The following is a 22940-nucleotide window of genomic DNA, read 5'->3' on the forward strand; positions in this document are numbered from 1 at the left end:
TAATTGAGTTAAACAAGTAAAAATAAATCATCCGAAAATAATTCGGATGATTTGAGTAATTTTTGTCCGATTTAACAATTTCCGGTACGCTAAAGACGGAAACGGGTCCCGCGGCCAATCGGGGCGTCTAAACCGAACTTTAATTTCACAACATTAATTAAATTATCAGTCAACCACCCTTTTCGGGTCGTGTGTGACCAAACTCATTTTTGAAACGTAAAAACGGATAACCGTGCTAGGCACGCAAAACGAGAAAAACGACTAATAGTAATTGTGACCCTGGAACTCTAAACGACATCACAATCTGAGTCCGGAGAAGTGTTCTGGGTTAACATTGCCCCCGGAATGGGTACAGTACTGGGTTAACAGTGTCCCCAGATGTACCGGTTGATACGGTTAAAGTTATATTAATAATGAGTGTATAGTAACGATCGTAGGAATCATATTACAGATTGGACGTGTTAACTGATAATGATTGTTGTTACCTGCTTGCATGTGCTAAGGTGAGTTTCACGAGCCCCTTTTTCTGAATTGTTTTTAAATAGTTTCTCGGGGCGGAAGCATGTTATTACTGAAATGTTTAAATACATACTGAACGCATGGATTTGCGTGGATTTACATATATTTTATTGTACGGGAATCGTACGGAAATGTACTAAGATGGTAATTGTCTGAGTTGCTAACATTCTAAGGCCCCGGAACACGAGTGATTAACTGAAAGCCGGTAGAGTGTGGATAGTACTATTGGTCTGACAAACCCAACTGGTCCGGCATGGATTTGCTGATGTTTCCCAGCCAGTTGCACATGTCTATTTTGTTGTTGATATATATTTTGCTATGTAATGTTAGACATAGCGGTTTGGGGCAGTTCCGTGGGCGGGGGATATGCCACGGGTCCGTGGGCGGGGGATATGCCACGGGGGTTGTGTGTGATAGTCATAGGTTTCACTTGTGGGCTCATCATAATTACAACGTGTTTCTGGGTTAACATTGTCCCCGGAATGAGTACGGTACTGGGTTAACAGTGTCCCCAGATAATATTATATTTTGATATGGATTTATCATGGTTTACTCAAATTGTGAAACTCACCAACTATTCGTAGTTGACCCGTTTTCTCACATGCTTTTCAGGTACAACTAAGATGAAGTAATTGCTTACTTGCTAAGTGCTTGATGTGTGTAAGATTTGCGTGCGGGATGTTAGGATACATTATAATAAATAGAATTTTGTATCGTATTGTATGATGTGTGTATCACCTAGACGGTAATGAAATACGAGATAATGTAATTTTGAAGTATATTAATGCATTCAATTTTCTTTGTAAACAATGTGGTTGATATCAGAGGCGTCTGTTGCATCCCGTTTACGTTTCCGCTGCGGTTACGGGGTGTTACAGAACTTGGTATCAGAGCCATTGGTTATAAGGAATTAGGATGTCTTTAAAAGATACCTAAAATATAACCAGTAGCTCAAGTATTATAGGATCTGAATATCAACTAATAATTTATAGTGACGAGAGCTGGATGAACTTGGATGGACAAGTGAGTTATTATGGTCCGGAACATAATAACAGACTTGTCCGCACGAGGGAATTCAGGGGAAGTCATGGGGTACATTAATAGGTAAAAATGGCAACATATGTATAAAGTATATAATATTATTTATACGTGCTAATGTGTATATATATATGTATGTACATATCTTGTGGGTACATGTATTGAGAAATAAGACCCGGTTAAGGAACCGGGGAAGGAAATAATAAAAAGTACCGAGGATGCTGAAATTTCTAGAGCATCGGTTGATGATAAGTCTGACTTATCGGGTCATAGTTATGATAGTACCAAATTAGATCTCCCGTTTGACATTAACCAGAAATATCTAGTAACCGTCACTCCCAACCAAAATTGATAAATCCCTTACCCTACCAATACCGGTACCGTATATTCTAATAACCCCAGATGTTCACCCGAACCGTCGACCCTCACGTACGGACGGACCCGTACCTGAACCCATTCTTATTCCATTAAGGTAAAGGAGTAAATAAATAAATAAATAAATAAAATAATAATAATAATAATAGTAAATTTGATAATAAATGAGCAGATAAAAATAATATATAGAAATATATATATGTATTTCTCACTCTCAAACATATGAGTCATACCACCTTCAGATCGAGAATCACAGATATCAGCGAACCTAGAACGCCGAGGACATTGACTGAGCAAGTGATAAAGTTTCCCATGATAGTAATTAATAATATTTGAAGGCAACCCATGTTGCACGATTACCTTGAACCTTGCAGCTCCCTATGCTATCCTTACATCCGTTAGATTCCTATACCCATGTATACTCGAATAGAATGATTACCCATACACAAAGAGGTGTTGGAATCATTATAGCATAGTTGGTCGTTTGTTCGTAGGTGGTATACCGTGTATGCCGGGTATACAAACAGACACGGATATTATAACTCCGTGGTACGTAATCGTTTGGTGCTCACGGTGAGCATGTATCGGTTATGCTGACGTGCAGAAGGATATTGAAATCAAGCATATTAAACATTAATCTTTGTTGAGAAAGATCTATATGTCAGTTGGTGACAAGGGTTATGAAACATATTTAAATGTTAACCGACGTCAGGATAAATCCGTATGTTATTATATTATGGGACATATATATATACACTAGATACGGGTATGTGTAATTTGTATGATAATATTTGGTGTGTATGTGTACCTGCTGTTATGATTGAGCTGGTAACGAGTTATACGGTGAGATTAGTATTGATTACTGCGTACGGGATGGGTACGGCAGAATGACATAAAAAGAGTAACTCCAATGATGGAGATTGATATGATTCAATGAATTGCTCAAAGATAGCAGATGATGATACCGAATGTCGTATCACAGATCACTGCTAGTGTTGATGCAAATGTGATCGCAGAATTATAGATCGAGCAATCACATGAATATGAATATTTCAATTCTTAGTGGTATTACTAAGAGTGATAATGTCCCACCGAATACAATTACGACTACAAGTATTAGTTATAAACTAAACATGAATAGTAGTCGTAATTAATTAGATCCGGTATGAAGGATATATTTGTTGGTTTTGTTAAGGAAATTATTAATAGTTTGCTGATGGTAAAGGGAGGAATAGATTAGCGAGTGGATAGAAAAGATCGAAATGGTTAAGGATATTGGTAAGAGTCTAGAACATTGTGTAGTAAAATGTGCTACAGATATGTTGGTAGATTATGTCGTATCGTGATGGAACACGATGGTACAAAATTATAGTTAGAAAATTATTACTCAGATGATATGGTCAGGATTTAAAATTCTTGTGCTAGAGCACTTTTATTCGAGTAATTAAACTCAGAAATTGGAAACTGAGCTATGAAAGATAGAAATGTTGTGTGCTGGTCACTTAGAACACGCTAATCGTTTGAAGGAATTGTCATGTCTGGTAACATGGCTAATTACTCCTGAAACTAAGCGGAGTGAGCGCTATATTGGGGACTAACTCCATCGATAAGGAGTATAGTCAACCCTGTAAAATATACAACCTTTGGAAGTGTTGTGTCACAAGCCAGCATTGATATATTTGACTTTATGGGAAGCGAAATGGAAGGACGTTAGGTGAGACGTCGAGTGTTAAAGAAAAGAAATGATAAAGGTATAGGGCAAGATGGGCTTTTGAATAAGTAGGTATGTCCTACAACCCAGAATTATACTAAGACTAGTTCTGGTGTGAAAACATGAACCGCATGAAGGGTCCTTCCCTGAATGTGGAAAATATGGTTATCGATAGGAAGAAGAATGGCGAGTGATAGTAGGCCACAGGTGTGGTAAAGATGGACGTAATGCCCCAATTGTAGAACCAATTGAAGCCATGTGAACCGGCAACCCCAACCCATTCGTGTACAACCACTCCGAACCCAACAACTTCAATAACAATCCATCCAAAGAAACCAAATTATACCAAACAGTTGTACTTGCTATGAATGTGGCAGTACAGAACGTTTCGAGAGAAATTGCCCAAAGTTGAACCAAGGTGTCGTTAGAAGACGAACCTCATGGCAAGCATCAACCTCTGATCAAGCAAGGAGCCGTGCTTTTGTGAGTAATTCGAATAAAGCACGTCATGATCCAAAGGTGGTGTTAAGTATGTTGTAGTTTTAAATCAATAGGCTTCAGTGATATTTTTTTTACGGTCGTCGATAGAAGTTAATTCCTGTTGACCTCCTATCATTTGGATAGATACCCTATACTGTAGAATCGCTAACGGTAAACCCCTAATGGTTAACTAAATTGTTCGGAGTTGTCCTATTATTCTGAACGATTAACCTTTCCTTATTGACTTACGACCAGTAAAGTTAAGAAGTTTTGACGTAATAGTTAACATGGATTGGCAAACTCAACATGAAGCTGAAATCAAATATGAAAAGAAGATGATTAGAAGCTCTCCTTCGGACGATGAAGCGATTAAATACAGAGAAAAGTGTACGGTATTATGTTACCACTCTAATCTCATCTTGAGATGTTATAATATTTACGACAAGAAGACGTGGTGTATTTAACAAACGTGATTGCCAAAGTATTTAAAAGAAAACATATAGAAGATATTCCGATGGTACGCGAATTTCCACAAGTTCTCCCAGAAGAACTTCCTGGATTACCGCCAACCCGACAGGTCGAATTCAGGATCGATTTAATACCTCAAGCTGGCCCTGTTGCTAAAGCATCTTACCGACTTGCACCAACTGAAATGCAAGAATTATTGGATAAAGGTTTTATACGATCTAGTTAGTCACCATGGGGTGCACCAGTGTTAATTGGGAAATGAAGGATGGAAGTGTTAGGATATGTGTTGATTAGAGAGAATTGCATAAAGTGACGATCAAGGATAGGTATTCACTTCTTCGAAGTGAATGATCTGTTTAACCAACTGCAAGGGGCGATTTATTTTTAGAAAACTGGTCTTAGATATAGTTATCACCAAATGAAAAATCCAAGAGGAGGACGTTGCAACAACAGCGTTTCGGGCTCGCTACGGCCATTATGAATTCTTATTTATGCTGTTCGGGCTAGCAAATGCGCCGGCAGTGTTCATGGAACTCATGAACCGAGTCTGTAAACTTTATTTTGACAAATTGTCATAGCATTCATTGATGATATTTTGATATATTTGCAACGTAAAGAAGAGCACGAACGACGTTTAAGGAAAATGGTGGAAGTGTTAAAGCAAGAGGAGTTATACGCGAAGTTTTCGAAATGTGACTTTGAATGCAGAAAGCATAATCCCTTGGTCATGTTGTAAAGCAACAAAGATTTCACACAGATCCAAGTGAGATAGAAACCATTAAAATTGGCAGTTCCCCAAGGCGCCAAAGGAAATGCGCCAATTTTTAGGACTAGCTGGAGACTATCAGCAGTTTATTGAAAAATTTTTAGCATTACCCAACTCATAATCCTTTGTACGACGCAAATGTACAAATTTTATAGATGATAAGAGACCGCAGACTCATATTCAACGAAGATGGGTTGAGTTGTTAAACAATTATGACTGTGACATCCGTTACCACACCGGCAAGGCTAACGTCGTAACCGATGCCTTGAGTAGGAAAGATCGGGTTAAGCCATTGCGAATGAGAGCGTTGGGGATGATAGTCCAGTCGAACTTTTCGGACCTGATTCGAGTCGCTCAACATGAGGCGTTGAAAGAGGAACAATTGGAAAAAGAAGGACTTTACGGCAACGAGAAGAATTTCGAACAGCGCGTGGACGAAATTCTCTACTTCAAAAATCGGGTTTTGATCCCGACCCTCCATGACCTTCGTGAATTAATCACGGACGAAGCGCATAGATCGAAATATTCCATACATCCGGGATCGGATTAGACTATTGATGATACGAATATCTGAAAGGATTTTATTAATGGCCGAGTTTGGAGAAAGATATGGTTACGTATGTTGGTGAATGTTTAAGTTATGCAAAAGATAAGACTGCACACCGAGAACCCGAGGGAACGCCACAACGACAGAAAATTCGCCAATGATAGTGGGAATAAATTACAATGGATTTCGGGACGCAAATTCCCAAGATATATCAAAGGCATGAGGTAAATTTGGTAATCGCGGATCGATTAACCAATCCTCGCATTTCATCCCAATCCATGACGATTACCACAATGAATTCTCGCCCAAATTCCTGATGGTGAAATGGTATCTCGTCGTGGAGTACCATTTTCAATGATCTCAGATCGAAATAGTCATCCTACTTCCATTATTGGAAGGCGGGGAAGGAAGCATCGAGAGCTTGAAGCTTTCTATGGGTGAAGTAATTATCACCAATTTGTTAAATGGAAAATGGGCGTCAATTGAGCCACAAGATTTGAATTGATTTGAGAAACAACCAATCGGATTTATAATATTTAAGATAAGTCGAAAGCAGCGAGATTGGCAAAGGATTTATGCCAACATTCAAAGGAAACCATTGTCACTGGAGAGAGGCGAAAAGGCATTTTTAAGGCATCACCTTAGAGAGGTGATATGAGGTTTGGCAAAACCGAAAATAACTCCATAATATATTGGACCTCATGAGACTATCTCCATGATCGGTCATCTAGTTTATCGATTAAAGTACTCCAGGGGCTAAGTACTATACATGATGTTTTGCCATGTATACGGATTGAAAAGTACCTAAGCGACGAGGCAACGAAAGTACTAGTAAGGGAGGTACTCATAGAAAACATGCTTGATATCTGGTAACGCGAGGGTAGACGGGAAAACTAAACAGTTTGGACACACCAAGCTTTATTGATTAAGATTAAATGGAATTCACAGCGAGGACCAGATTATACCTGGTAACGCGAGGGTGAATTCTGAGGGAAGAACCCCACCTTTCTCTCGGAAGGGGATAGTGGACGTGTAAAATTTCGAGGACGAAATTTCTTAACGGGGGGAGAATGTAACGATTCCGACAAAACCCGATATACCCTAACCGGTAGACAATAGTTACGTCATATTTAATGTCGGGTACATGAATTACCATAGTAATTATACGAGAATACATGATTCACTGTATTGATTGTACGTGAATATATAATTCATCGTATTGAATATGCGATTAATCGATCGATAGTTATTGAAACCCGAACGAATCGAGGGTTCAATTATAGACGATATCTATAATATTTAGTGATTTTACGAAGCATTAATGCTTCGGGATAAGTAAAGTATGGCACAGAAAAAGAATTTCGATTTAATGGTACGTCGGTACATTAAACGAAACCTTTAATACCAAACCGAGCAAGAGATGATCGATCAAGCCGAAAAAGATGCGCCATAATTAATAATATGATGTTTTAAGTTAATAAATGTCATGGTTTAAGTTTTTAAAGTTTTTAAATCGGTTTTATATAAATTTCATTTTGAAGCCGAAAAACGACCGTTTTAGCCTCGTTTTAAGCCGAATTAAACATTTAACCGAAAAACGAACTGAACCAGATTATCCAAAACATTATCCGGATATCCAAAATCCAATCATGTGGCCTAGAATGGAGAGGTGGGTCCCACCCCACCCCCTAACTAAACCGATCGGAACTCAAGGGTTCCATACCCTTATCATTTTCTTTTTTTCTAAACTCACATTCAACAATCCATCAATTCTTTCAAGATCATGATCCAAAACCGAGAGTTTTTAGCAAGAAAACAAGGTAAAGAATCGAGTTAATCGCGTTTCCATCTTCGTTTCTTGAGTTTAATTGCAAGAAAATGAGGTTTCAAAGATGAAAACCTATTCTTGCATGATTAAGTGATGTATACGGGTTATACAAGGGATCTTGGTCCAAGAAAGGAGTTAAACGAACCAAGAACAAATTTTTACGGTTTAAATCTTTGTTTTTGAATCATAACCGAAACTATAGTGTAAGAGGCTTGATCGTGAGTGTAACTTGCTTGGTATTGTGGTATGTTGGTTTAGGTTCTGTGTTTAGTGGTAGATAAGGCGGAAAGACGAGTTTGTAGCTTGTAGTGGCGGAAAACGAAAGGTATATTCGGTTATGTTCGGTGTATGTGTTTTGGGACAGATTGTTGATGGTTTAGAGTTGGGTCATGAAATTTTACAGGGATGTTCTACACATGAAAATATGAGTTCTGTGAAATTTTGGTAATTTTTGGACAAAGGATGAATATTTGGTGAATTTAATGCTCGGTTTTGGCCAATAATGGTGAAAAATAGTTACATATCATGAAAAATTCTGGAAAATTGCATATAAGCTTTTTATATCATGTATAAGTCACACACAAAATTTGAGGTCCGTTGGAGAAGTCTAAGTAGACTTTTCGGTTAAACGAGTTCTAGGGTTTTCTAGCTCGGTTTTAGTGAAAATGGCATGTAAAGGAAGATTTTGGTTCTGAAAAACTTACAGGGGATTATGTGAATGGCAGGGGACATCCAGGAAAAATTTGGGATTTTTCTAAGATCGTTTGGTATTTAAGACATATTTAGTGTTTAAATGGTGTTTAAAAATAGATATACAAATTTTAAATATAGAAATTAATTCTGAAAATATTTTTATAAAATTCCCCACTGTCAAAAAGTCATTTGTGCAAAATTTCAAGATCCGAGAGTAAACGGATAATTATTTGTGCTAAAAAGGAAATAAAAACAAACTTTTAAAGCATAAAAAGCGTAAACCAGTAAAGTTTGCCTAAGCGAGCTGACTGGTGTATAAAAACCCTAAAAATGAACTATTTTCATATAATTGAGTTAAACAAGTAAAAATAAATCATCCGAAAATAATTCGGATGATTTGAGTAATTTTTGTCCGATTTAACAATTTCCGGTACGCTAAAGACGGAAACGGGTCCCGCGGCCAATTGGGGCGTCTAAACCGAGCTTTAATTTCACAACTTTATTTAATTTATCAGTCAACCACCACTTTCGGGTCGTGTGTGACCAAACTCATTTTTGAAACGTAAAAACGGATAACCGTGCTAGGCACCCAAAACGAGAAAAACGACTAATAGTAATTGTGACCCTGGAACTCTAAACGACATCACAATCTGAGTCCGGAGAAGTGTTTTGGGTTAACATTGCCCCCGGAATGGGTACAGTACTGGGTTAACAGTGTCCCCAGATGTACCGGTTGATACGGTTAAAGTTATATTAATAATGAGTGTATAGTAACGATCATAGGAATCATATTACAGATTGGACGTGTTAACTGATAATGATTGTTGTTACCTGCTTGCATGTGCTAAGGTGAGTTTCACGAGCCCCTTTTTCTGAATTGTTTTTAAATAGTTTCTCGGGGCGGAAGCATGTTATTACTGAAATGTTTAAATACATACTGAACGCATGGATTTGCGTGGATTTACATATATTTTATTGTACGGGAATCGTACGGAAATGTACTAAGATGGTAATTGTCTGAGTTGCTAACATTCTAAGGCCCCGGAACACGAGTGATTAACTGAAAGCCGGTAGAGTGTGGATAGTACTATTGGTCTGACAAACCCAACTGGTCCGGCATGGATTTGCTGATGTTTCCCAGCCAGTTGCACATGTCTATTTTGTTGTTGATATATATTTTGCTATGTAATGTTAGACATAGCGGTTTGGGGCAGTTCCGTGGGCGGGGGATATGCTACGGGGGTTGTGTGTGATAGTCATAGGTTTCACTTGTGGGCTCAGCATAATTACATCGTGTTTCTGGGTTAACATTGTCCCTGGAATGAGTACGGTACTGGGTTAACAGTGTCCCCAGATAATATTATATTTTGATATGGATTTATCATGGTTTACTCAAATTGTGAAACTCACCAACTATTCGTAGTTGACCCGTTTTCTCACATGCTTTTCAGGTACAACTAAGATGAAGTAATTGCTTACGTGCTAAGTGCTTGATGTGTGTAAGATTTGCGTGCGGGATGTTAGGATACATTATAATAAATAGAATTTTGTATCGTATTGTATGATGTGTGTATCACCTAGACGGTAATGAAATACGAGATAATGTAATTTTGAAGTATATTAATGCATTCAATTTTCTTTGTAAACAATGTGGTTGATATCAGAGGCGTCTGTTGCATCCCGTTTACGTTTCCGCTGCGGTTACGGGGTGTTACAAATAAGACAAGGGAGAGTATTAAAAAAGATGATGAAACTGAGAAAGGTAGTTCGAGCGAGGTCAGGTTTGTGAGGGTTGGTTAGAAAGAGAAGGATCGTGACTGGTGCACTTACAGACTGTTTAAGGGCTGTGATCCACCAAAGTAGACCGGTATGGATGACGCAATAGTTACTCTCCAATGAATAACCGCTATGGACAAGGTTATCTAAATCAGCGAATGTCGTCCTGATCAAACTGTGGGGTTTGCTACTCAGTCTTTTAATGGTGAAGCCTATTCTGGTGGGAGACTGTGAACAAAGAAAGACCCCATATGAGAGTAAGGCTATGAGGTGGGATGATTTGAAGGAAATGGTAATGAAGCGTTTCCGTGCTGATGCTGAGGTAAATAGGGATGAGTTAAAGTTTTTGAATTTGAAGGCGGGTAAGATGACACACGGCAAGTACACCACGGAAGTCAACCGCATGTCCGGACTAATGCCTGATATGGTGAATACTGAGGTGAAGCGAATAAGGTGCTACATTAGAGGACTTACACAAAACATCTGTACCTTAGTCAGGGCTAGTAAACCTACCACATTTGACTCTGCTGTTGAACTAGCAGAGATGGTTTATGATGACCTAAATGTGGATGATGTGGAAGTAGAAGAGAAGAAAGAGAATAAATGAGTCGCCCATGCTAAACGACCTGACACTCAATTGCGGAACCTTAAGGGTAAAAGGTAGAATGTGTGGGTGTAGAAGTCGTGTAAGGCATGTGGTAGATGCATGGTGGTGAGTGCAAATGGGGTAAGGGTGCGGATATTTTTCACAAGTTTGGTAAAGTTCATGGTGGAGAGTGCAGGCTTGGTCAAATGTCTGTTATAAGTAAGGGAAGGTGGGGCGGCAAAGCCAACATGTTACAAGTGTGGTAAGACGGGGCATATGGCGAGGCAATGCATTGATGGTGAAGTTGGAGGAAGTGGGAACAAGGATGCTGACATGTCTACACCAAAGACCAGAGTCTATACGCTGACACATGAAAAAGCTAAGAAGATCCCAAATGTTATAACAGGTACGTTTCTAGTAAACAATATTTATTCTTCTGTGTTTGTTTGATTCAGGTGTGTGAATAGAAGTTTTGTAGCTAAGACAGTTTGTAAGTTAGCAAAAATGAAATGTTGTCGTGTGCCTAAAACTTTTAAAGTAGAAACCGGTAGTGAAACCTATGTTAGGATAATGACAATGGTTAAGGAATGTAAGATAGAATTATATGGGCGTGAGTTCCATGTTACCCTGTATGTAATGGCCTTAGGAGGGTTCGATGTGGTTTTGCGAATGGATTGGCTGTCTGAGTTTGAGGCTCAGATAGTATGCAAGAGTAAGTTGATAAGGCTGAAATCTGTGGATGGTGGTATAGTGATGGTTTATGGTGATAAAGAAAGTTCTGGGCTTACGTCATATTGATGATAAAAGCTGAGGGTTTGATGTGGCGAGGATGTAGTGCTTACCTGTCGTATGTTGTCAAAGCCATGACCGAGATGAAAGAAGTGAAAGATGTTCCTGTAGTGTTTGACTATCCAGAAGTGTTCTCAGAGGACCATTTGGGGTTACCACCGGAGTGAGAGGTGGAATTTCATGTAGAGTTAATACCAGGAGCACAACCCATAACGAAAGCACCTTATCGCCTGGCGCCGTCCGAGATTAAATAATTCATGTCCCAACTGCAAGAAATCCCCTATAAGGGTCTTATACGATTGATTGTTTCTCTGTGGGGCGTAGAGGTGCTATTTGTTAAGAAGAAGGACAGAAGTACAAGAATGTGTATAGACTACTGAGAGTTGAAAGAGCTTACGGTAAAGAATAATACCTTTTGCCACGGATTGGTGATTTTTTTGATCAATTACAAGGTGCTAATTGGTTCTCGCGAACAGACCTTAGATCAGGCTACATCAGTTAAAAGTGAAAGATGTGTTAGTACACAGTTTTGTGTCTCGAGTCTTTGTATCTATCGTTAATGTATTTGTCGTTTTATTTATGTAATAAGTATTAAGTTATTTTTGTAGTTCATTATGCTTATCATCTAGTTCTTTAAGGATGTTTAACGAACTAGACTTAAGTTAAGTTCCCTCCTGTTTCGTTAAGGATGTTTAACGAATCAGGGGGTGATTAGTTAAGTTTATTTCTGTTATTGTAATGTAACGAAGTGGAAGCTAGTTCGTTACGGAATGTGTAACGAACTAGATCCATCTTCTATTTATAGAGGTGTTCACCTTTGTTAATTTAACTTTTGAGATATCTATTATCGAACCTCTGTTGAATCATCCTCTCAAGCTTCATTAACGTATTCAATCATAATACTATACATACACCTATATACAATTAATACTATACATAACATTAATACGTAATTAAATCAGAACATCATGAACTAGATCCGGTTTACTATTATTAGATCTTAGATCTATAAGATTAGGCTCAAACAAGTGGTATCAGAGATTTCGGTGTTCGATTGCTCTTGATTTGAGTGTCAATTAGTTATTAATAGACTGTTAATTGTTATTTTTTTGGTTTAAGTTTTTGACCGAGTTACATTTGGATCGAATTAAGTGTAAATTGGGATTGGAAATGGATTGTGTGGATTGGATTTGAGATTGGTAAGATATCATGAAGGTTTGGTATATTGGAATTGGTAATTAGTTGGTTTTGTGTTGGAATTGGTTTGGTTGCATTTATCCAAAAACAGAGTGTAGTTTTGGTTAATTTGGGTTCGAGTTAAGGTAATTTGACGTACGAGATGGTGCGAGTTGGATTCGCAGTGTGTTTCTGAGTGTTTTGGTAGGTTAATTGAGCGATTTGGTTGTGTATCGAGTTAGTATTACAGATTTGGTATTTGTTTGAGTGTTCATATGTTTCCAGAAATCTGGAAATATGCGTTTGAAGATTTGAAGATTTGGAGATTCAAGCTAATTCGTTAACATTTTTAGCCAATTCGTTAACATTTATGGTTAATTCGTTCACATTTTAAGCTAATTCGTTATAGTGATTAGCTGATTCGTGAATCAATTCGTTACACTTTCTGATTCGTGTCAACTAATTCGTGTGACACGTGTCTCACCTCGTTAACTGTTATTATAACAACTTTTTCCACGTGGCAATTGTTGTCAGTGGTTTGTTACAATCGTTGTAACAACCTGATTCACTATCAGTTGATTGGTTATCAACTGTAGCTAATTCTTTACTTAAGTCCCTAAGATTACACTTAGTGATTCGTTAGAGGAAACCATCTGTTTCGTGGGAGTTTACTTCTGATTCGTCAAAGTTACTATTTTAGATTCGTTAAAATCATTCCTAATTCATTACCTGAACAATCTTAACTTCATTAAATTGTGATTCGTTAACCACTGTTCACAGTTCGTTACTTTTACTGTTCACGGTCCCTTAATATAATTTTCAGTTTTAACTCTTGGAGTTTGAGAAAATTGTCATTTAGCAAACATGGCTGGTATGTATGCATTAGCTTCCCAAAATATATTAATGCAACAAATGTTGCAACTGGACACCGAGATCGGTTCACATTCAAAGTGTCCACGTTTGATGAAATTTAGCGATTTTGCAAAATGGGAACCCCGTTTCCGTGCTCATCTAGGGTCAGTTCACCCTGATTGTTCGTATTGCTTAGATGAGGTTTACACCGTTCCAATTATTGGGGATGTGATCATTGGTTTTACACCTAAAGCTATCTCGCAATATTCGGTTGAAGAGAAGAAAGAGTTAGAAATTGAGACGAAAGCTTATTCTACTCTCACTATGGCTTTACCTGAAAACATCTTTCACCAAGTAGGAAGCATAAACATTTGTGCCTCATTATTCCAACACATTCGTATGAGAAGTATGGGCAACACTGCTGAAAGTAAAAAGGTTATGCTCAAGTTTCAATTTAGAAACTTTAACCTACTTAAGGGTGAGACTGTTGAAGAGATGATAACAAGATTTAATCATTTGATAGCTGAGATGGATAAGATGAGGTTGGAAACTTCTGAGATCGACAAGATTGACACTATTAAAAGTGCATTACCGAGTTCTTACTCGACTTTCTTGATGGTTCTAAAAGAGAATAATTATTTCAACAATGAAGATTTGACAACATCGGAATTTATGCAAAAAATTGAAGCACGAGAATACGATCTTAAATGTAAAAATTCTTCAAAAGATAGATAAGATCCTGCATTTTATGGTGGAAGTATGCCATTAAGTTCAACAATTTCTCCTATCACTTCTTTTCTAACATAAAATGCAAGTGATAATTCAACAACTATCTATAGTGATCCACGTGCTTGTTTCTACACAGCTGAAAATACTGGATTATCTGGTATTTCGGGTTCATCAGGAGGATCTGGAAATTCATCACCTTCAAATCAATTCTCATCACAAACCGAATGTAAACATGAGGGAGGCCGAACAAAATTTTGCCTTTTTATCTGCCTTCATGACTTCTTATGAGAATCTGGTTAGTAGTAAAATTGCAACGAGCGATTTGACTGATGAAGACTATGACCAAATTGATCCTGATGATTTGGAACTGATGGACTTGAAGTGGAATATGGCTATGATAGTCAGAAAAGTTAAAAAGTATATGCAGAGAACAGGTAAAGATCTTCCATCTCTAAACAAGAAATTGGGGTTTGATAAATTAAAAAGTCAAGTGTTACAACTGTCAAGAGTTTGGACATTTTGCTAAAGAATGTGATAAGCCAAAGAAGGAGTACACTGGTCCCAAAAAGCAAGATCAGAATTCATCTGGTAAAAGTGGAAATGATGCGGGAAAGTCTTCTAGAGCTAAACCTTCGTCTTCTGGATCACAAGCAATGTTGTCCAATTTAGATGGCGATGACTGGTCACAACGATTGTTTTGTCATGACAATCAAGCTAATTTGGTGATGTTTGGATCAAATGTAAGTGGGAGTGAGCTATCTTCTGATGCTGATACTGAGTCTGATTCAGATGATTCAAGTGAAAAGCTTCCAACCACTTTCGCGTGTATGGCTAAGATCAGTGATTCAACCATGACAACTTACATGGCTAAGCAAAATGATGTTAGTACTTCAACTTCTAAATTTTCTGTTAATGTTTCATGTGCCGATTGTGAAATCAACAAGCCTAAGATAGACTCCTTAAAACTTCAAAATTATAATTTGCTAAAAGAGATTGTTTCTTTAAAGGACACTTATAGACAATCCTTAACCTCTGAAATGAATTCAAGAGAGAAAATTGAGGCTTTAACTATAAGTAATCATGATCTTAAGGCTGAGTTATCGGTTAAAATGACTATCAATGATCAAAAGTTTCAAGAAATTTTGAAATATAGATCAAAGATAACCGAGCTTGAAAATGAGGTTCTTGAGTTAAAGAACAAATTGGGAAAATTCAGAAACTCTTCCTTTTTGCTAAATGAAATAATTGAAGTATCTAGTAAGCAAAAAAATCAAAGAAAGGAATAGGTTTGTTGAAATTCCACCACCTTTTCAAAATGATTACAAACCAAATCCTTGTGCTAGAAAAGAAGAGGATGTGATTGTTAAAGAATATGTGATTCCTGAAAAAGCAAAACCAGTTAAACCTGAAACTGTTAAAGTCCAAACTACAACTCAGAAACCTCATGTTCAAAGCAACAAAGTCATTGTTGAAAATGTTGACAAAGTCATCATCGAGGATGTGTTTGAACCTGAAATCATACACAAGAACAAGAACATTCCAAGTTCTAATCACATACTTTGTGAACCTCATGAATTTGAGGAGGCTATGTATGGTTCGCACACAACTCAGGTGAAACAAGATAATCATGTTAAGATCAAACCAGTGAGAGCTAAGAAACCAGAAAAACCCAAAATTTCTGATGAGGATTTGTTGCGTTTCATCAATCCAAATGTTTCCAAGCCATCTACTGGTCGTGTATTTAAATTAAAGGGGATAGACACGATGTTCACTGAGAAAGACATTCCAATAATTATCATTAAACCGGAACTAATTGAGAGTGTTTTTCACAATGAAACCTCCAAAATTCAAGATCTTGAACGTCAGTATGCTCAAGCTAAAACATCAGTTTCATCTGATCCTTTGACTAAAGCTAAGCAAGTTTTAAAACATGCTAAGAAAGTTAAATTTGTAAAGTCAAATGGAACCGATACTTTGAAAAGTTTTTTAATTTGTTCTAACTTAGATTTTTAGTTGAAAAAGAAATCTGAATCATCTGATGATTTACCAAGAACATGAGTCATCATCATCCTTCTGTGTCATATGTTACTGCTAAATCTCAACACAATCATGTGGACATGCGAAGTTGTTTTCTTTGCGGTCAACAAGGTCATGTGGTGAGAAACTGTGGTCAGAAGAGTTCTCAGAATCTTCACCCCTTTGTCAAAGATCAATCAAAACCAGTTCCTTTAATAACAGAGATTCTGAAACGACCTGTGTCGTATGATGATGATACTCACATCATGTTCTCAAATGTGAATCCTGGAAAGGTTGTTCATGTGGATGAAACTCATTGTCATGCTAAACCAAAGTTTGTTCCAACTGAACCATTGTGCAAAAAATGTGAACTCAAATTAGTTCAAGCTGCTTATCTAAGACGAAAGTCAAAGAAGCCTGTAACTTATTCTCAAGTTGCTGAACAACAGTTGAATTCGACTAAGTTTAACATATCTCAAGAAAACCAAAAGGTACCCAAGACTGAGGCCTGGGCTGCCTTTTTGAACTAATCATTTTCTTCTGTGTGTAGGGTACATCAAAGACCATTTCTGGTGAAAACTGGATTATGGATAGCGGATGTTCTCGTCATATTACTGGAAATCTTCTATTTATAGAGGTGTTCACCTTTGTTAATTTAACTTTTGAGATATCTATTATCGAACCTCTGTTGAATCATCCTCTCAAGCTTCCTTAACGTATTCAATCATAATACTATACATACACCTATATACAATTAATACTATAACCACACAAAAAAACCCTCTAAAAAAGTTAATAAAAAAATCATAACTCAAAATTTAATTAAACAACGAGAAAAAGTAAAAACACAAAAATGTTTCTAGCGTCTTTCTCGTTCTAAAAAAACACAATGGTGAGTGAAAAAGCCGTTGTTTCTTTTTGTTTATCATTGTGTTTTGTGTTTAGTTTCGTCATTGATTATGTCTTTTTTTCTTTATTTTGTGTTATATTACTTAACATTGTGCTATATTTTGTTCGACATTGTGTTATATTTTGCGATCTTTTGTGTCTTTTTTAGTTATAATTGTGTCTTTTGTTCATTTTCGTCATTGTTTCTTTTCGTCAATTTTTTTATTTTTATATTTTGTATTCTTTTTTTGAATGGGAATGGTGGCGGAAACATTTTAGTTTTTTAAAAATTTTCGCTTTTTATTTATATTTTGATTTACGATTTTTTTATTATTTTTTCTGAATTTATTTTTATGGGTTTTTTGTGTACTTCTCACACTTCTCATTTTTGTCTCCCTTTGTATTTTAACTTTACCCTGTCGGGCCAAAATAAAGTACTTTTTGGTATTGTAAGCTATACCGGTGTCGATACCGTGACGACACAGTGACGAACTGAACCAACTCTGACTAAACAACATCAATGCCACTATCGGTATTTTTGGAACCGGTAATATTATTCATTTTTACAGCGTTGGTTCAATCTAAAACACATGCTGATTGCCATAGCACGATATTATGGGTATTTTTGTCGGTTACTATAGTGAGTGTCGGTACCTTAACAAAATAAAATGATACCGACCGAACTCATGCATATCACACATGTTACATTTTGCTAGTTTTTGAACAAAATGTGTTTTAAGGTTACTCCAAACTTAATTCAACCAATACAAAAGTTAACACTTACAAGTATTGCAGATTAGCAAGTTGACCAAGCTGCGGAACTAGTTCACCGCTCAAGTTTGCGTTTCCAAGATCACTGCGTTTAACAAATCCCACAACATAGTATTCTTTATGAGACTACGCTATAAAAAGAAGTGCTACTTCAAGATCTCAAAAATAGTGAAGAAGCTTACATTCGAGTAACACTGTTTTCACCGTTGCAAGTAACATGAAACCAAAGACATGGATTCACCATAGTTGGATCCCAACTTTGCATAACATTGTTAGGATCGCTTAGGTGCGTCTTTAATGCATACAATGCGTTAACTTTTCTACACCAAAGTTAGGGTTATCAGCTTATCATAAGTTGTTAAATTAATGAAGTTTTACTATAGGTGACAAATTCCGACACAGACACCTTGGGTTCTCACATCTAGACTGACTAAAAATTTGGTCGTGTTTGGGTTGACTTGCTTAGTTAAACAAGTCGACCAACCAACCCAATTAAAACGTTTACAACTTGTTAGAAATCAGGCCTCAATAATCAAACACGAGAAGACAATTTTGATCAACTCGTTCAACTCTTTGCTTTATTGAAAAAAAATTGAAAAACTTAACCAAACATAAATTATCAACCATACTAATCTATTTATACTAAATTCAAACCTAAACCAACTATAACCCGAACTCTTATAAACTTATCCTCATAAAAAGATAATTATAATTACTTTAAACATTTCAATAAATTTAAATAAGTGACTCAAACTCTAATAATTTAAATAGTTATCAAGATTAATGCTTCACAACTTAATAGTTATCCAGCAACCCTTGAGTCATCTAGATAGATGAATTATATGGTCAAGTTCTGATTACACTATATTAAATGTGTGCTGGTTAAATTAAGTTGATGTTTTTTCAGACATATAAAAATACTGTTATTGGGTTCTACAAATTCAACCCACAAACACGACACACACTCCTATGAACATAATGCATTTCTAAAAAATCGGCATCAAGAAACCACATACCTTCAGAATTTCCATAAACACTCGATATTTTATATAATACCAAAATAAACAAGAGCAGAGCAGAAGATGAAAACAAAACTGGAATTCCGATCCATTTCACATAAATAGATATTGTTAGGATCGGGCCTGACAATTACTAACCCAAATGATTGGAACTCGAAACACCAACTTGTAACTTTAAAAACAGCTTCAACGTTCAAACTGACACCTAACTTATTATATAGCATCCATAAATAACAATTGTATAACTATTTTAAGGAAGTGTACAAGCAAGAAAATTTCATATTAATTATTGTGGATTTTATTTGGTCAAAAGATAAAAAAAAAAGGAAAAAAAAAGAAAAGAGTTGACTCGACCTTCGGTTTGGCCAAGTCGTTGTAGAAAGCTTCTAGCATTATTTCAAGTAATTATTGTGTGATTCAAAGCTTCGAGTATCATTTCTTTTTGTTATTTATGTTTAAAAAACAAAGTGGTTGTAGACTTGTAGGAAAAGTTAGGAGTGAGACCTGATAGGCACTAGTAAAGTAGGACAACAACTTGAATTAACATTTTTTTATTATTAATGTTAAATATTTATAATTCACGCGTGAAAAGGTGGATAAAAGATATGAAATTAGGCTGATGTGGAATTGGATGTTCAACTAATCCAATTTCGAATATTCAATTATTAGAATTGAATTATTTGAATTTTGAACCTAGATTTGAATTTGAAATAGATTTGACAAATTTGATTTGCTTCGAATTCAAAATAGCTAATTTGAAATTCGATTCAAATTCAGTTCAGAAAATCTATTTTAATTTCAATTTCAAAACGGCTACAAATTTACGTTTTTATAACAACAAAGTACAATTATATAATAAAAATAAATCATTTAAATTTATAACATCTAAAATATTTAAAGTGGTAACATCCAGTTACATGAATTAATAATAAAAATGACAAAATTTCAATTTTTATTCTTCAGACTTTATAAAATTTCTATAATTTATCTTTTAACTTCGCCTGGCCCTTTTTACTTAACATTTATCAGACGAAGTTCAAGTTGAGGCGAAGTTGTCTCCAACTTCGCCCCACCTCTAACTTCGCCTATACATAATAAATCATAACTTCGCTCATGGTAATAGGCGAACTTGTGATTTGCCTTGACGTATCTCTAACTTAGACTGTTTGTGTTGTAGAAATGGCAGCTGTAGCTGGAGCAGGTGGTGCAGGCGGTGACGAAGGAGGAGATAACCATCGACAGTTTTTCCCGGGGCATAACATGTACATTACATTGGACCCGGATGCGAGCGGTGTTGATGATTTCCGCGAGATCATCACGTTTCTACTACGCTCGCGTATCTTTCACGCCATTACCACAACACTGCCGATATCTTTGCCAAACATAGAAGATTTCTGGCAGACAGTGGAATATGACTGTCGAGCCGAGCCCCCGGTTATGCGTGCAACGATCAACAATCAGATAGTACAGTTCTCATCTGAACAGATCAGGGTGGCTTTGCGGTTTGGAGATGAAACGAGAGACGATCCTACAGACTTTGTGGCTCCATTCCGAGATGGTGCGTTTCTGAGTATGGGATATTCTGGTCCTTTGGGGGATACTCAGAGACGCAAGGGGTTCTTGCTAGACCAGTGGCGCTTTCTCATGCATGTGATGATAGTCTGCATGTCAGGGAGAAAGGCTGGTACAGATGGAATGGGTGTGACCATGCAGTCGGCGATGACTGCACTGACTTACAATAAGCGTTACAGCTTTAGTTAGATGGTATTCTATAAGATAGATCGTCAGAGAAGAGCGGTGGCGCGTGAGAGATTTCTTATGTATCCAAGATTCCTACAAATGATCTTGAATCATGTTGCTCCCACGTTACCTCAGCGCCGCCCGATTAGATATGTAGAAAGTGTCAGTAAAAGGATCTTCGCTCAGTGTAGATCATCGAGTGCAAGAAGAAAGCCTGAGCTCCGTCCTCGACATACTCCACTATTTGGGTACTTGATTAACCCAGAGTATGTTCCAGCTCGTGGGGACGAGTTTCAGGATCCGGCACCACAATAGGCTGGAGCACCTCAAGCTATACCTGCTGATCCTGTTGTGTCACCAGAGGAAAATGTAGACCTTGATGCAGCGTTTGGTGGTCAAGGATTCTTTGATATGGAACGTGTTGATCCAGAGGAAAATGTGCAAGTCTCGGTTGCACAGGTTTCTAGTGTGAATTTTACTAGGGCAGCTACGACGGTGGCTGATTCAGACTCGTCAGATGATGATGTGGCTAAAGCGAGACGAGTTTTGGTAACACAAGAACGGATTCATGGGAAGAGGAAGAGAGCCGATGATGACAGTGATTCAGATTTAGAAGAAGAAGTATATCAGTTGGTTCGTAGATCGAGAAGGGAGAGGACAGGTGCAGGTTCGGGAGCTGGTGAGAGCTCAAGAGTGGTTCGTTTCACTCCACCCGCACTGTCCGGTATGACTATAGTTCCGTCATCATTGCCAGTTACAAGGCCAATCGCCACGGATGTTCCCGTGGTGGCTACCTCATCCTCATTCGGCCTCCCACTCACTACATTCCAGCTATCGACTCCGGAGATTGTATCTTTGCCACCTCCAACTATTACTCCAACGGAGGTCGTCGCAAGATTTATTGAGTCGACAGTTGCTGCTACTGCAGGGTTGTCAGTTACGATACCACCTGCGGTTACGTTTACGCCTACTTCTGAGGTCCCGGTTACATTGGAAATCCCTCCTCAGTACACTCAAGATATATCACATCTGAGGTTTGATTTCGATGCAACCTTATCTGACACTGAACCAATAGCAGCGCTTGAAAGGGTCGTGGCAGAACAATCAAGGGTAAATCTTATCCAGACCCATGCTATTCAGCGCCTCGTTGCAGAGAATCAGATTCAGTCGTCCCTGCTGATCGAACATGGCAAAATAATTGATGCCTTGAAGCAGTTCTTGGCATCTCAGGGGGAGACGAGCTGTAGGGGTGATGAGCTGAGAACGAAGAAGTGTAATGATCGAGACGATGAACCCAATGCATCGAAAGGTGCAGGTGGAGAGTTGCGAAGAACTGAACAAGCTCTTGGGACTTCCACATCTCAGGGGGAGTCAACAAGTGCAGCTGGCGGTTCGGGTGATGATGTGGTGGTCGTGGATGCTGAGATGATGGATGATGACATTATAGGTGATGACGATGTATTACCGGTTGATGAGATAGAGAAGATTGGGGCAGAGATTGTTATTGATAGTGAGATTGAAGAGGGATAGATTGTAGAGGAGAATGTTGAGCACGAGATTCCGGAAGTTCATAAGTCAGATATAGGTCAAGATATGGGAAACGATGAGACAGAATGGGAAGAGCAGCCAAGATGGAAAGAAGGCTACGCTCAGTGGTTCGTAAAAACTAAGAAACCGGAGGTCCCTACTATGTTCAAGAAAACTTACAACATCAGGGGTTATGCTGAATCGAAGAAAGGGATTATATGCTGGTTATATGATGAGCAGTTGAGGCTGTTTGTGATTAAAAGGTATGATGGGGTTCAGTACTTCAAAAGGCTGTTGAGATCGTTGAATACATTGCCAGAATGTGAAGTGAAGGACTTAGCCAGATTGGGGTTGATAAACAGAAGTGATGATAACATGGCTAGAGTCATTGGGAAGATAGTATGGAAGGAAAGTATAAAGGAGAAGAAGTTCGAGCTGTTGAAACCACAGAAAGGAAAGCTCGTTGAAGACAAAGATAGAGGAATTAGAGCAGATGGCAAGCCTTGGATGATCATGAAGTATAAGCCGATCCGGTGTCTAAAAGAAGTGCCGATGAAACAAATGCCCAAGGATGTGCTCAAAGATCTGAAGTGGTGGTACGTTGATTGTGAAACAGCTGAAGCAGTAATGGAGGATGAAGATGAAC

The 22940-nt window shown here is 37.6% G+C and overlaps 1 protein-coding gene across 1 annotated transcript in view; it reads right to left on the bottom strand.

Annotated features, from left to right (window-relative positions):
• Positions 1-19144, bottom strand: part of LOC143636616 (uncharacterized) — a 34242-nt gene extending 15098 nt beyond the window's left edge. Inside the window, exons 1-3 of the mRNA XM_077104171.1 lie at positions 19025-19144; positions 18191-18323; positions 18022-18093 (exon numbers count right to left, since the gene is read on the bottom strand). Of these exons, the coding sequence (XP_076960286.1) occupies positions 18022-18093; positions 18191-18273 (155 nt within the window). The 5' untranslated portion in view covers positions 18274-18323; positions 19025-19144. The remainder of the gene's footprint in view (positions 1-18021; positions 18094-18190; positions 18324-19024) is intronic.
• Between the last annotated feature and the right edge of the window lie 3796 nt (positions 19145-22940).

The sequence above is a fragment of the Bidens hawaiensis genome, unplaced genomic scaffold (genome assembly GCF_021521415.1).
Source record: "Bidens hawaiensis isolate Kalapana, Puna unplaced genomic scaffold, B.hawaiensis_p1.1 tig00000599_1, whole genome shotgun sequence".
NCBI lineage: Eukaryota > Viridiplantae > Streptophyta > Magnoliopsida > Asterales > Asteraceae > Bidens > Bidens hawaiensis.